Source organism: Podospora anserina, chromosome 3 (genome assembly GCF_000226545.1).
Source record: "Podospora anserina S mat+ genomic DNA chromosome 3, supercontig 2".
NCBI lineage: Eukaryota > Fungi > Ascomycota > Sordariomycetes > Sordariales > Podosporaceae > Podospora > Podospora anserina.
Window position 1 is genome coordinate 2,384,633 of NW_001914856.1, and position 13,902 is coordinate 2,398,534.

Below are 13,902 nucleotides of genomic sequence, written 5' to 3' on the forward strand. Positions count from 1 at the left end.
AGTTGTCGTGTCGCGGCAAGGCTGTCGCAAATCAAAAGTTTCGGAGAGACAGTTGCTAGGCGGGGCACTTTTTTCCCCCCTGCTTGCTGCTCCAAAAAAAAAGTCGCTGGATTGGCGAGGCTGTTGGTGTGGGGGGTGAGGCTGGAGAAAGCTCCAAAAGCTGAATCACCCAGATTGACAGGGGAGTAGCTCTGCCTCAGCTGTGGATCTCCATCACTAACCCCACACCATGGCGTCTAGCCCCTTTCTCGTCACTCTTAACAACCAGTTTTTTTGTTTACTTTCTCATTGATGAACCTCTCAGATGTACATGTGCAATCTTTTTTTTTGCCTATTGTTACCTCTCAAGAAAACTGTTCTGTTTATCCAGCTAAAATCTCGAGAAGCCTCCCAAAACACACTAATAATACTATTATCCGCTGAATTAATTCCGCTGAAGGGTGGGTTCGAACCCTGCTGCCAAAGGTGTCCTATACACCAGCTTTTACCCATATCCTTAAACACTCCCTTCCCCTCACTGAACACCATTCGCCGTCTCCAAGAAATCCTCGGGAATCTTCCAGTCGTGCGCGCCCGCAGCCCGTCTGTACGCCTCAATCGCCTCCCCAACAGCATAGTCTTGGTGCCGTTGCCCCTTGACAACAGGAGCCAAACGTGCCGGACGTGGATCCTCACTCAACAAGGCCATCCGAATCTGCATCAACACACTCTCCATGCTGCTCACAGGACTCCATCCCGTCGAAGTCAGTAGTTCCATGCACATCGCCCCGCCCACCGTCATATGACCACCGCCTCCCTGCTGAAAGCCTAGAAATCTCGGGCGAATGGCCCGTACAAACGGCGGGTCAAACGGGAACGACTTTGGAAAGCGAATCTCAAAGACGAGTGACTTGACATCGGCTTTCTTCATGTCCCTGGCAAGCGGCGTGGAGGGCTCGAAAGAGTGAAGCTCGACGATCCACTGGAAGAGATTCTCGATTCTGTCAAAGTCAATGTACCATCCCAATTCGTGCAATGGTGTCCTGGTCTGTAAAACTTGAAGGCTTTTGAGCTCACGACTCAGTGCCTTGATCGCAGACTCATTTCCACTCAACGGGGGCGGTAGATTAGGAAGTGCCGAGAAATCGAGTGTGCCGGGGACAAAGTCAGTCATCGCCATGTCATGGGCGGGTCTGTAATGTAAAGTTAGCAAGCCGTTACGTCCACAAGGGCGTGATATTTACTGACGGTGTAAGTCCAAGCTTCGCGCGATCCCCCTGCGCCGTGATCATTTTCTTACGGCGTTGAGCGACTGGTCCATTTGTCTCTGTGTCGCTAACCAAGAGAGCTACGTCTACGGCATCTTCGTCCTCGCTAAGTTCGGGGCTGTCACGCACTCGCTTGGCCAGCAAAGTTGAGGTGGTTGCATCCGTCCCCGCTACCTGAATTGTTCTCAAAGGGATGGCAGACAGAGGGATCTTGAGGACGGCAGAATTTTCACCCTTTACCTCACGTCCCTTTTGCTGTGTGCGCATAGGCACCGCACCCTTGCCGTGGGTGCTGGGAGGTGTGGATGCTCCAACGTTGGGTTTGGTTGTAACGTTGGATTTGTTACGCGCCAGGGTATAGCTACCATGTGGAGTAACCGGAACCGGAGTTGAAGCCTGTGTTGAAATCTGAGTTGAAGCCTGAGTTGAAGCCTGAGTTGAAGCCTGAGTTGAAACCTGCGTTGAGCACAACTCAGGTCTCGGTTTCACAAACAGGTAGCGACACTGTTGCCAGTCCAACTGACTCACAACATAGTGTGGGGCGGCCGAGACAAACTCCTCGGGCACATTGATGATCTCGTTCAGGCTCATGCACTGCGTGATCTGGAGATCAGAGTTGGGCCATGTCATACCACTTTGTGCATAGTAGATACTCGTGTTGAAATCTGGACTGAAATAGACCCCGTTGCCATAGGCACGGCCGCACGCGACAACCTTGAAATCCAGGCCTGTTCGCAAGATGCTGTGCCAATTAGCAAGATTGCTCCCATGCCACGCCAGAATGGTAGGATGACCCTTGAAATCTTTTCTGCTAGCAATTTGTTGGAGTGCCCGAGAGAACTGGCGTTCTTTCTCGGGCGAGCCTTGGGCAAACCGGAACTGAACCCATGAGTCCATTCCCAAGATGCGCTGGTGCTGTCGATCTCGTCCCTTTCCTGCTGGTTGTTCTGGATTTTCGGGTGATGCTCGATATCGGCGGCGATCAACTTGATAGATGCAAGATCTGTTGGATGAGACGATCCACTGCAAAATGGAAGCTGCGGCAGGTGATATTCCGTCCATGTCCTTGAACAAACATCGCGGATGACTTGTCAACCATGCCTCCATCTGAAGAATGGAAGGGAGGTTCTCGAGAATTTGTCTCATGGCGTGGCCTTTATCGGCATCAGGCAGATCATCGAAGTCGGTGTCGTAGGGAAACACTCTCACGGGCGCGCCAGCAATGCCAACTGGCGCCTGGAGAAGCCCCCGTTGATCGACGGGAAGAGCAGTATATGAATGCCCCGGCCTAATCGAAAGTACGGCGGTGCTGCTTGGAAGGTGAACCTCCTCTACTCGTCCGTGTTGAATCATATTGTCGGTGGTAACCCAAGCAATCCACTTGTACCCAGCCAGTTGTCGGATGTCGTCCATGTTCTCACAGAGAACCAGCCTATTACCATTCAGGAACCCCCTCCACTTGCAGCCTGTCACGTTTAGTAGATTTGGTACTTTAAATCGCAGGCCAACCGGGAGGTTGCGTATCGCCCCATAGCCGACGCTGGATGGTTGTGCTGCAGAGCCGACGCCGATTACCTGGGCTGTAGAGCCGACGCCGGTTACCTGGGCTGCAGAGCTGATGCCGAACGGTTGTAGCGCATTCCGATGACCAGAAGGGTCTGAAACCGCGGCGTAGCAAAGGCTGACGAGGAGATCAACCACATACGGCTCGTTGAGGATCATGGGCTCGATGCTGGGGCCAAATCCCATTGACATGTACTGAAACAAGCAAAGAGGGTTATCGCAGACATATGGTTGGAGTGCCTCGAACTCAGCTTCGATTTTCTGATGACATCTCAGACAGTATTCGGTGCACCTGATGATGTAGCGCATAGCAAACTGCATCGCCACCAAAGGAAAGCTTCTCTCGCCTCCATGGGCATCTTTCAAGTGATCCCCCAGCAGTGGATGGCGTTCCGGCCTGGCATCAGACACGGATTCATCGGTCGGGACTGGATCGTCCGGTTGGGTTACGCAGTTCTGGTAGTGGCGATTTGCCTGGTCCCAGTCGTAGCCCGTTCTCTCTCTGGTCTTCACGATCGAAATAAAGCTCTCGTTCAAGAACTGATCCAACGAGTTGGAAATGAAAAACTTCTGAAGTGCTTCGGTGTCCGAAGCCTGAGCTGTTTGCCCTTCGTCGTCATCTTCTGGTCTCACGCCAGGATTCGTGACAGTAATAAATGCGTTCCTTGCTTCTTGCTCCGATGGCTTGTACTTTTTGCACTTGCGAATTCGAAAGCTGACCTGGATTGAGGATACTGCCTTCTCGATGACAGTCTCGAGCGGGCTGTAGCCATCAAAGCGCAGCAAAAGCACAATGTATTCGCTAGCCTCCAGGTTCCACGCCTCCAAAACCTCCTCCGACAGCCCCAGGCTCTCAACTCGCACCGAGATCGAAACGATGCCATAGATGGATGTCTGGGCGAAGCTAGAGACAAGCCCAATTTTGAAGCCGGCATTGTGTACTTGGCGCAAGTCGCGCTTCAGGCGTGAAAGCAACAGCTTATCCGTCGGGGATAGTGCAATCAGCTCCTTGGCCGTTGCATTTTTGGGTCGACCTGACCCCTCTTTTAGCCCGAAGAGTTCGTCATCGTAATCGTCGTCGGCCTCGGATTGGAAGCCAAACTCATCGTCGCTCATGTCTCCCTCGTCTTGATCCTCCGACACACCTCCCGTCAAACTCATCTGCTTGGAGATCTCTGAAGCTACCTCGTAGACTGTTAGACCTATGAGATAGTCGGCAGTTCTCTTGATCAACTTTTCGATAGGAGCTGGCGGGTCATCCTCGGTATATATCATGAATGAGTTGTTGTCAGGGTAGTCGCCGGTATCCTGCGCCAACAAATGAAGCCGTACTTTTCGGCCAAGCTCGGGGTGTTGGAGTGACAAGACGATCTCGCCATCAGAAATGCCATCTTTGAGGTCTAGAACTCCAGCGAGGCCACCGCCAGTGATCTTCTGTCGGGCGGTGCCCACGTCGGCCTTGAACCGCTTCAGTGTCATGGTGTTTCTGTTTTCTGAGGTAATGATATCGCAAGTTTCGTCGTCTGGTAATTAGTGAGGACGGTGTGCGGGCCTGGCTAATGTTTTTGGAGTGTCACGCCAGCCAGCGGGAGATGATGAAATCGGACTGGTTGGGTTGGCGGGACGAAGTGTTGTCCTTTGCTGATTTGCTGGAGAAGTGGTGGGGGAAGAGATGGTACCAGACTACTTGCTGCCTCAAGAGGTGAAAGTGAACGATGATGATACCAGGGCCAGTGGGGAGTTGCTAGGAAGGATAAAATGGCGAGCCCGCAGTGTAACTCGTGAAACGATTAGATTCACTACATCGGACGAAGGAAGAAAGAAAATTCAATGCCGCAGAGGCTGCTCCCTGTGAAAGGTCAATTCACCTTTTCAGAGTTTGGCGAGGTGAGGGGAGAAGCGTCAAGACAGTTAAGTTGGTTTGAAGGAGAGCACCGCGCTGGCTGCACTCAAGGCAGCAACCGCGGGGCAGAGTTCCAACCTCCCAGCCACTGCGAGGCTTGACAAACAACACAGCAGCAACACTCTCAGCCTTGCTTGTAGTAGGGACCCAAACAGCTGTGAATCACAACAAAATGATTCTTTTATATATTCAGTTCCATCACGATCATGATTTCTCTCTCGTCTCTTCTTTTAGTTGTCACATTGTGTGGCGTCAGCCCCCAAGGCTCAAAAGTCCACCATTGACAAGATGAAGCTTTGAGGCCTGAGACACATGGTCAATGCTCCATTGAGGCGCTGATAGGCTTGCATCACAAAAGCCATCTGAATAACTCTATCAGAACCTGGAACACATGTTCACGTCCAAGGCCAAGCCTCAGGTATAAGTCGACTTCCTTTGTAGGAGGCACACTGTGGAGTTCGAGCCGCCACCCGCCGCACAGCTGTCAACCTGTCAAAGTCTTGGCAGCACAGTGACCACATCCAACCTCATGCAAGGGTATTACTGTCATCTCATCTCACTCATCTCACTCACATCTCACCTCCCAGAGCCTCACTCACCAACACCAATCTCACAAGCCCCCTCACCAAACCAAAGTCATCATGGCCTGGGACTCCAAAACCACCACCCGCCGCCGCCAAAGCAGCGCAGCCTCCCGAACTCGTGACATCGCCATCCACGCCAGAAACCAATCCCGCCAACCCGCCCAACCCCTATCCGACCACGTCGCCGATCCTTTCCTGGCCGACTTCCTCTCCCCCACCTTCGACCCAGCGACCTACCTAAACAACACCCTCCCCCAACTCCAAACCTCCCGCTCTCCCCCCAACCAACCCCCCCCCAACTCCCTCCCCCTCTCCGACCTCTCCATCACCACCCAGTCCTCCCTCTCCCAACTGTCCGCCCACACAACCCGCCTAACCACCATCCTAACCCAACTAACCGACGAAATAATCCGCTCCGGCTCCCGCCTAGCCTACGAGGTCGAAGTCCTCCGAGGCGAGACAATCTCCCTAACCGAAACCCTCACCGAAACCCTTGACTCGCCAATTTCAAAGTTCATCCCCGGAGGAGGCATAAAATCCATCCTCCACCCCTCATCTTCAGAATCCAACCCTGCCCCCACCACCACCACCAGCAGATCCCGCGCTTTATCCTCCCTCCCCCCTCCCCCTCCTCCTCCCTTGGAAACCCCCCCCATCCCGGACCCGGAATACATCTCCCAACTCCGCACCCTCTCCCTCGTCCGCTCCCGCCTGGCAGAAACGCAGGCAACCTTTGGCTCTGCCATGTCCTTTGTTTTTCCCCCGTCGGAAACCTCTGTTTCTTCCTCTTTTTTGTCGGTATCTGCCCCTGACACGGGCGCGCTTTCTACCGAGGAGAAGGGGCAGCAAGTCCTGAAGGAACTGAGGCAAGAGATTTTGGATTTGCTAGATAATAAGGAGGATCCTATCAAGGGGGTTGAGGACGCAGCGAAAAGGGTGGAGGAGCTGAAGGATCTGTGTCAGGTTTGGAAGGGGACCGCGGAGGAGAGGGGACGACAGAAATTTGTGGAGGGGTTGGCTAGGCTTGTGGGGGAGAGGCATGAACGGCTTGTGAGGGAGGTGACTGGGCAGGGGCATAGGAGGGGGGAGAGTAATGGGGGGAGTGGGAGTAATGGGAGGTTACAACAGCAACAGGAGGAGGGGGAGAATAAAGAGGGCGATAATAAGGGAGCAGCAGCGGCAGGGCAAGGAGGTGGTGGTAATGCTGCTGCTGCTGGGGGCGGAGGGTATGGTGGGTATGGGCTTATCAGTCAGTTGCAGAAGTTGAGGGGGGGGATATAAGGAGGTCTTTGTTTTTGTTGGAAAGAGTTGTTATGATAGCTGTGCCAAGTTCTCCTTTAGCATGGCGGGCGGGTCATAAATGCTATGTTGGCAGTATCGGGCTAGGGTTGTGGTCAAGTGTATAAGAAGGCTGTCAAAAGTGGCAAATGATTCGGAACTCCATGATGAATTTAATCAGAGAAACCAAGATATGAGTTGTGGAATGATAAATAACAAAAGAGTGTCCATCAACCCAGACACTGCAAAGTGTGGAATTAGCAAGGCGTTGATACCAGTGCTACATGTCAAGTCATCTTAGATCCCCCATCCCGCAGTGCTAGAGTTTTTAACCAACATGCAATTTCAACCTTCTCAAGCCGCCACGATCTTTCCAACCGCCTTCACTGCTCAGGGTGCATTTCGCTAGTATTGCCCACAACGCAATCGGGTACACTTCCCGCTCACTGAATATGTGTCGCGTGCTCACGCTCGAGTCTCGTGGAAAGATCTTCAAGTCTATATCTACCTGACTTTATGTATATGTAGACCCCCCTCCCCCCAAAGTCGACTTACAAGAGCGAGTGAAACCTCCTGTAACATATCCGCTGCCAATTTCATACAATCCCTATTCTCAACGCTATCATCCATCGCTACCAGAGAAAAAATCCAAAAAAATCCGCAGGCACCTGCGGGTTCTTCCTGAAACAGGGACTACTTCCCCGCATAAACCCCCCATCAGATTCTCCCTCCTCATCCTCATCAGGCCCTCCCCCTGGGTACCCATCATCCCACAATTTTCTTTTCGCTTGGGCCTAGGTCTTGGAGGAGGCAGATATACAGGATTCAGCTAAATTGGCAGATCCCAAAGCACCCTCCATTTTTTCCACGCAGCATAAATCCAGCCAGGATTCTAGCTCAGTCTGTTAGCTTTCTTTCGGAAATCAATGCAAATTTCCCCCATGAGGTCCGGCCCAATCGCCGCCACCAGCTCTGCTATCCTTGACTTGAGCCTCCCGTGTTGGCTAATCTCCTCCGAGTCCCAGATGACCAGCTCGGATGCCTCGATGAACCGGTCATGTTGGTCGGACTTGAGTAGGAGACCACCCATGTCTACCTCTTCCATTTCGGCCAGTGATGGGATACCGGGCATATCGCTTGTGAGGAGGAAACCTTCCTCTTCGTCGTCTTCGTCCTCGGAGGGTTTGACGTTTAGGGCGTCGTTTTCCTGTTGGGTCCCCCCGTCCTCGTCGTTGTTGTTGGCCTCTTCGTCATCAAGAACACTGTCACCGTTCATTAACTGCTGCTGCCGCCTTCTCTCCCTCGACAAAGAAACATAATGGTGCTTGTCATACAGCGCCAACATCTCCTCGTCCAGTGGATCCCATTGCAGAGTCTCCGGATCAAGAACATATTGAGGTCGATAGTCAATCTTGTATCTCATTTTGGCGCAGGTGTGGACATAGTAGCCGGGATACCACCACCGATAGCCTGCTTCACGAGCTAAAGCAATCTCTCTCATCGCCCCGAGCTTTCCTGGGTTGAGAAAATGGATCGACTCATGGTACATGAAGTACACCGCACTGACGGCGTTAGGTAAGAGATCCAAAACACCCACGGCGACAAGCTCGCCGTCGATCCGATAGCATTGATGGTAACTGCCCAACTTGCGTTCAGTCCCGTCCGCCCCCACTATGGCGCCACGGGTCAAAGGTGAGTCGCATAAGAACCTTCTAAATCCCACGCGAGATATCTTGAGTGGTGGTTCACGATGCACGATGCGCTGGTAGTTCTCGAATACCTTGTACTTTTCGTCGGTGAATGCATCGGGCTCTAGCGTGACCGAGAACTCGTGGGATGGCGCCGGTGGGGGTCCTTTGAGATACTTGGCTTCAGACTCATGAACCTTGCTGACTAGGTCAAAATCATTTTTTTCCTTCCTCGCTTGCTCGCGTGACCGTGGGTACAGCCGCGCCGCGTCTCTCGCATAGGTATCTCCGAGGATGTGGCGGTTGAAGCGGTTGAGAGCCTGTCGTTGGTCCTTGGTAGGCTTATACTCGGCCGAGTCTAGGCGGAGGGTGTAATGCGGACAACATGAATTCTTCTGGTTTGGTCGGTAGAGCAACGTCCCCGACCGACGCCAAAACCTATCCACCAGCTTTTGATAAAAGGCGGGCTCTAAAGACCTTGAGACCGCATAATATGACCATCCTACAGAGAGTACCACTGTTAGATGCTGCCAGCTAGGATCAAATGTCGAAAATCGAAAGCATACAGGGCAAAAAAGGGTCCAATAGTAAAAGGGGTATTACGTTGTTTGTCTGGCTGACCATTTGAACTGGCACGACAATATCCACACTCGGAAGAGTTACTGTACCCTACAATATTCGGTGGTCAGCAACATCACTGGTACCTTCAAGGTATCAAAGCCTAAGAAAAGAACACCAAGAGGCAAAGGCAGGGAAGGTGTGCCAAGTATATGGGCTTGCCCTGACCGAGGTCAATGTGGGAGAGCAACCACACAGTGATCTCGACGTAATCTCGCCACGAGTGCGCTTGTATCTCTGACACAAGGAAACGAAGGAGACCGTGTATACTGCAGGCGGGTGTGTGGGATAACCCCAACAGAACAGAGAGGCTGACAAGTGACAAGAAACACAATGTTGAGACTGTTGATGGTTGAACATGACATACGACCACCCGCCTTGTACAGAATGCGGGAGGAGATCGCGTGGGCAAGGCGAGATAGCCAACGGTAGTGCCCAGTTGATGCACATGGCCCAGATGGTTGGATGAGGAGCATTGGAAGCTGAGGAAAAAGCAACTCACCGATTGGATAGATGTATGACAGTGGTGCTGCTGCAGCATCGTCAGGGGTCTGCAGGTATGGCCTGGTCCCTGCCATTCTGTTGCCTTGCCCTGTTACCGCAGTTGACACGAACAGCTGGTCAAGACAGCGTGGGGCCGGGCCGTACTACCTACTACCCACACGCCGGAGTCGGGCAGGGGCCTAGGGTCGGGTGCCTGTGGAAGAAGGTTGTGTGGTGGACGGAACTTGACGGAACGAGATGTCTCGTCAGGAAAGGCGGCAAGGTGCCAGATCCGCCGTGGTATGTCCAGTTTCCGTCGATATCGAGGGGTGGTTGATCAAGCCGGATCCAATCAGGTCTGTGGTGACGGGGTGATGGCTTAGGGCCAAGAGGGGATTGGAAGCCTCGAGCGGACGGGTCTTGGTTGAAGGTGTTCGGCAGCGGTTGAGAGACACCAAAATACCCGAGCACTGTCTCCAGGAAAAGACCCAGCTAGGTGGACTGCCAGTGTGTCGTACGGCGGCGGTGCTGAGAACCCGAACGCAGAGGGGCCGTCAAGGAGGACCCCACAGTGTGACGGTCAAATGTCGCGTTTGGGGATGGGTGGGAGCAGGAAATGATAATGGATGGAAAGGGGAGGTTGGCGGCCAAGAGTTGTCATGTGTACATCTGACTGTGATAGGCTGCCCACAACCCGGAAAGTTGTTTGGAGCTGCTGGTGAGGTGTTGTGAGGCTGGGAAAGAGAGAGGCAGAAGCAGAAGCCTGTTGGTGAACGACGGGACTGAGATGCGCGATGGTGTGACCCCCACTCCAACTGTGCGAACTGCTGCCCCGCACCAGTCAAATATGCAGTGCTCATTGCTGGCTGATCCAGGGGGTTTGACACGGGATAGGAAAGTGGGTGTAATTCGAGAAGACTCCAGATGATCGGTAGATGGATATTGTTGCTCTCTATTTTGTTCAAGACCATCGTCCAGTACGAGCAATAGAGGCTCGTGACAGCTCACGACACCAGAAAGATGGAGATGTGGGGAGCGGGCTGATCGATCTGTCGTCACCACGGATAACACAAAAGCTTGTCTCCGATATGGTCCGTGCTGCTTGCTACCTTAGTAATCAGCTCAACATCCAGGGTAACAGTGATGACTTTCTTCAACAAAGGCTGAACTACACTCTTCAAACATGTTTCACCGCCTGGAAACAATGAAATTTGCAGGATTTGACTCACCCGCTCGGCTCCCATCCACTAGTCTTCGACACTCGGCATCTCAGGTGACGTTGGCATGGAGAGTACGAAGTATATGTGGACCACAGACGGTGTTCCGTCGGCAGTGGCAGTCAAGCCACGATGAACCAGACAGAACCAAGCCTGACTCGGTGAATTCATGTCCCGGGTTTCGGTTTCTTGTATTGGAAGCGTTGCAACACAGATGGAAACCCCCACACAAGAGAGGTTCCATAGCCCGTCTTTGTTCCTCGTGAAGTACCCTCCAATTCTCTCTTCTTTCGGCACGGAAGTCTTGAGAAAAATATACCGGGGAACCAAACCCGAACACTGGGAAGCGGAACCGTGGCGTCAAACCCCCTGTCTGACCGCCCAGTGACAGCTAGGGAGTCCCGAACAGAGGTGCCATGCCAGTGTTGCCAGTCGCCAGATACCTGGAGGTAGAGTGAGGTGGTGGCATCTGTAAGCGGGAGGTGGACAAGTACCTACTACCTCTACCCCACGCGACCGGGAGCTTTTTCATTGCTACATAGGTACTCAGCCAAAACTGGCAAAATCTTAGTTGCTCTTCTTGTTGGAGCTTCCTTTCTCCCTCATTGTGCTCTACCTCTTCCCCATGGCTTTTTCATCACGCCGAGCTCCGTGATGCCCCTCGCCGCCATGAGGTGTGGGGAACCCGGAACCCTGGGGAGGCAGAAGAGAGAGATGGAGGCTTGAATGCTATGTGAACTGCCCCCATGCCACGGCAGCACACACACCACATGAGGGCCAAAGAAGTAGAGGTTGCAGAGGACCTCTCGATGGCTCGGCTTGTCCCAACCCAAAGAGACTTTTTCTGTTCTCCCCCATGGGGCCATAGCCATGTACCTGTACGAATGATGTACGCCGTAAAGCATAAAAGCCAACTCTATCCCGCTGCAAAAGCTTCCCCTCCTTCATTTTGATCTGGGGGGCACAAACGGTGTGCCCACCAGCAAGAGTCCAGAGCTACCTCCCTGATTGAGAGCCTGAGACTGCTTGTGCTTTGGCTGGCAACATTACCCTGCAGGTGCTCGCTCACCCACGTAGCAACAACCGTATTTTTATTTTATTTTCGTTCCCCCCCCCCCCCCTTTCGAGTGCCCTGACCTGCGGGTGTGGTCCAGGCCTATCGACCTGATTCCTTCAGCTGTCGTTGTTGTGTGGGCGACCGCCTTTCAAAGGGCCAGCTGGACTCCGTTGCCGGCCGCCGAGCGCGTTCGCGTAAAGTGCCAAAAGCCAAAAAGTTCTTCTCCGACGCCAACGTCGCGCAACTCCAACGCCCCCTTGTCGGCCACGAACCACAACCTCCGACTGCTCTCCCGAAGCTTTTCGCCTTCGTGGTAGAGCTTCACACTCTCTTCCGCCTCCCAGAGCGCCACCGAGCTTCTCTTGCTGCAGCAGAACACCTGTTCGTAACACAAGAGTAGCGGAGGGACCAGAACTGCCCGTGGACCAGGACCGAGAACTGCGCCGCACCTCTCTCGCTCATCAAACCTCCCACTCACTCATTCACTTGCCTTGCTCCTGCTCGCAAGGCGAGCTTTGACAGGGGACCATATTCACTTGGTGCTTGCTCTCTCCAGACGTGAATTGAGCTTCACCAGCCCATTCATTCCAGGCCATTCACCACTCGCCCCACAGGCCTCTCAACGTTCACTGAGACGGACATATTTAAGCCATCACCGTCTGTCACAAACCTTGGCCAGAACACCACCATCTCTGACTTCTGCCCACACCCAAGCAACTACTTCTTCTCCGACCATGCCTGCCAACAATCTTTAAGCAAGAGGCTGCACTCACTGCATCCCACAGCCCCATCACTGCGCTCGGAAAGACATCCACTCACCCCTATCACAACATACCCCGATCACCCACGTCATTTGCCGACTTGCGCTCGCATCGAGTACTTATCTGCACCCCTCAACAATCGAAACCCACGGTTTCACAGCAGTAGTCACAATGGCCGCCAGCGGGAGCAATCGTCCCATGGAGTCGCGTACCGGGCGTGTTAAGCAGAGTAAGTCGCTTCGGCCAAGTCGTTGGGAAATGCTTGTTTCAAGGTTCCCACTGCTTATGTGGGCTTGTGTTTTTGGGAGACCTCCAAACGGACGGGTCAAACTGACTTTCTTGCCTCACAGGGTACAACAGTAAAGGCGAGCGTCTGGTGGCTGGAGTGGTCCCTCTGTCGGCCGACAAGAGCTATGTGCTCATGATTCAGTCTACTCGGCGCAAGGGTTGGGTCCTCCCCAAGGGTGGCTGGGAGCTGGACGAGGAGTGCACAGAGGCGGCTGCCCGCGAGGCTTGGGAGGAGGCTGGGATCCTGGTGACGATCGACTATGATTTGGGCGACATCGAAGAGACCAGTCCCCGCAAGAAGAACAGCTCATCCGGCAAATCCAAGCAGAAGGAGGCGGCCCTTTACCGATTTTATGAGGCGACGGTCAACAGCGAGGAGATTGAGTGGCCCGAGAAGGAGAAGCGGGAGCGCAAGTGGTTCACGTTTGCCGAAGCCTTTGAGCAACTCAAGGACCGCCCCGAGCTGCAAACCGCCTTGCAGCGTTCCACCATGAAGAGGTAGTCGCGATGCTTGGCCATATCACAAGGACGACAAAATTGCCGACCCTTGACGTGCCCAGTCGCAAAGCAAAGCGCAAAGCGGGAACTTGGGAGATAAATGGACTGGGGCTATTTCTAGTTCAGGATCGATCAAGCCGGTGTTGCTTCTTCTGGAATCATCTGATATGGCAGATGTTTCGCCTTCTCTCTTTTGTCTTTTTCCATCTTGGTGTTCTTCCGTGTTCTTTTGTGAAAGGCTATTTGTTTCTTCTCTAGGTCTTATCATGCGAACCTAGCTCCGGCTGGTTTTGCATATGGCTCTGGGGGGGTTATGCATCTCGGAGTGGTCCTGATAGATCTGCGTGCGCGATTTGTTTTGGGGGGCCTCGGAGTCTCGTATTTCCTCATGTCAGACGAAAATTGGTGTTTTGGGTGGCCGATGTTCTCTTTCATTTCATCTTGCGAGTTTTGCTTGGTAAAAATCATTTGGACATATGGGATACAAAAACCAGGAACAATGGGTTGGCATTTTGATATTCTGGGGATGATGGTTGCATTTCTGACCCTTACATATTTTAGAGGAGACCGTGGGGAAGACGTGGTTTTACACAAAAATGACGAGACGGGGTAATACATGTATCCTCGTCTCTTTCTTTGGCGGGTATTGTCTATTTTGCATCTAGCATATCACCTAGAAATCACCTCTGGACTGTCACCAGTGCCAGACAGCACTTG

General features: G+C 53.1%; 4 protein-coding genes across 4 annotated transcripts; 2 read left to right on the forward strand and 2 right to left on the reverse strand.

Annotated features, from left to right (window-relative positions):
* Nucleotides 1-514: 514 nt before the first annotated feature.
* PODANS_3_8620 (uncharacterized protein) lies at nucleotides 515-4,289 on the reverse strand (the record flags this gene model as incomplete). The annotated part of the gene is made up of 2 exons (XM_001909633.1): nucleotides 515-1,172; nucleotides 1,228-4,289. The coding sequence occupies 2 exons, from the start codon at nucleotides 4,287-4,289 to the stop codon at nucleotides 515-517; spliced, it is 3,720 nt and encodes a 1,239-aa protein (XP_001909668.1).
* A 1,065-nt stretch (nucleotides 4,290-5,354) lies between these two features.
* On the forward strand, nucleotides 5,355-6,578 carry PODANS_3_8630 (uncharacterized protein; the record flags this gene model as incomplete). The annotated part of the gene is made up of 1 exon (XM_001909634.1): nucleotides 5,355-6,578. One exon carries the CDS (start codon nucleotides 5,355-5,357, stop codon nucleotides 6,576-6,578), a length of 1,224 nt encoding a protein of 407 aa, XP_001909669.1.
* An 889-nt stretch (nucleotides 6,579-7,467) lies between these two features.
* Nucleotides 7,468-9,331, reverse strand: PODANS_3_8640 (uncharacterized protein; the record flags this gene model as incomplete). Its single annotated transcript, XM_001909635.1, has 3 exons — nucleotides 7,468-8,780; nucleotides 8,867-8,932; nucleotides 9,073-9,331. The coding sequence occupies 3 exons, from the start codon at nucleotides 9,329-9,331 to the stop codon at nucleotides 7,468-7,470; spliced, it is 1,638 nt and encodes a 545-aa protein (XP_001909670.1).
* A 3,239-nt stretch (nucleotides 9,332-12,570) lies between these two features.
* PODANS_3_8650 (uncharacterized protein) lies at nucleotides 12,571-13,189 on the forward strand (the record flags this gene model as incomplete). The annotated part of the gene is made up of 2 exons (XM_001909636.1): nucleotides 12,571-12,628; nucleotides 12,750-13,189. The coding sequence occupies 2 exons, from the start codon at nucleotides 12,571-12,573 to the stop codon at nucleotides 13,187-13,189; spliced, it is 498 nt and encodes a 165-aa protein (XP_001909671.1).
* Between the last annotated feature and the right edge of the window lie 713 nt (nucleotides 13,190-13,902).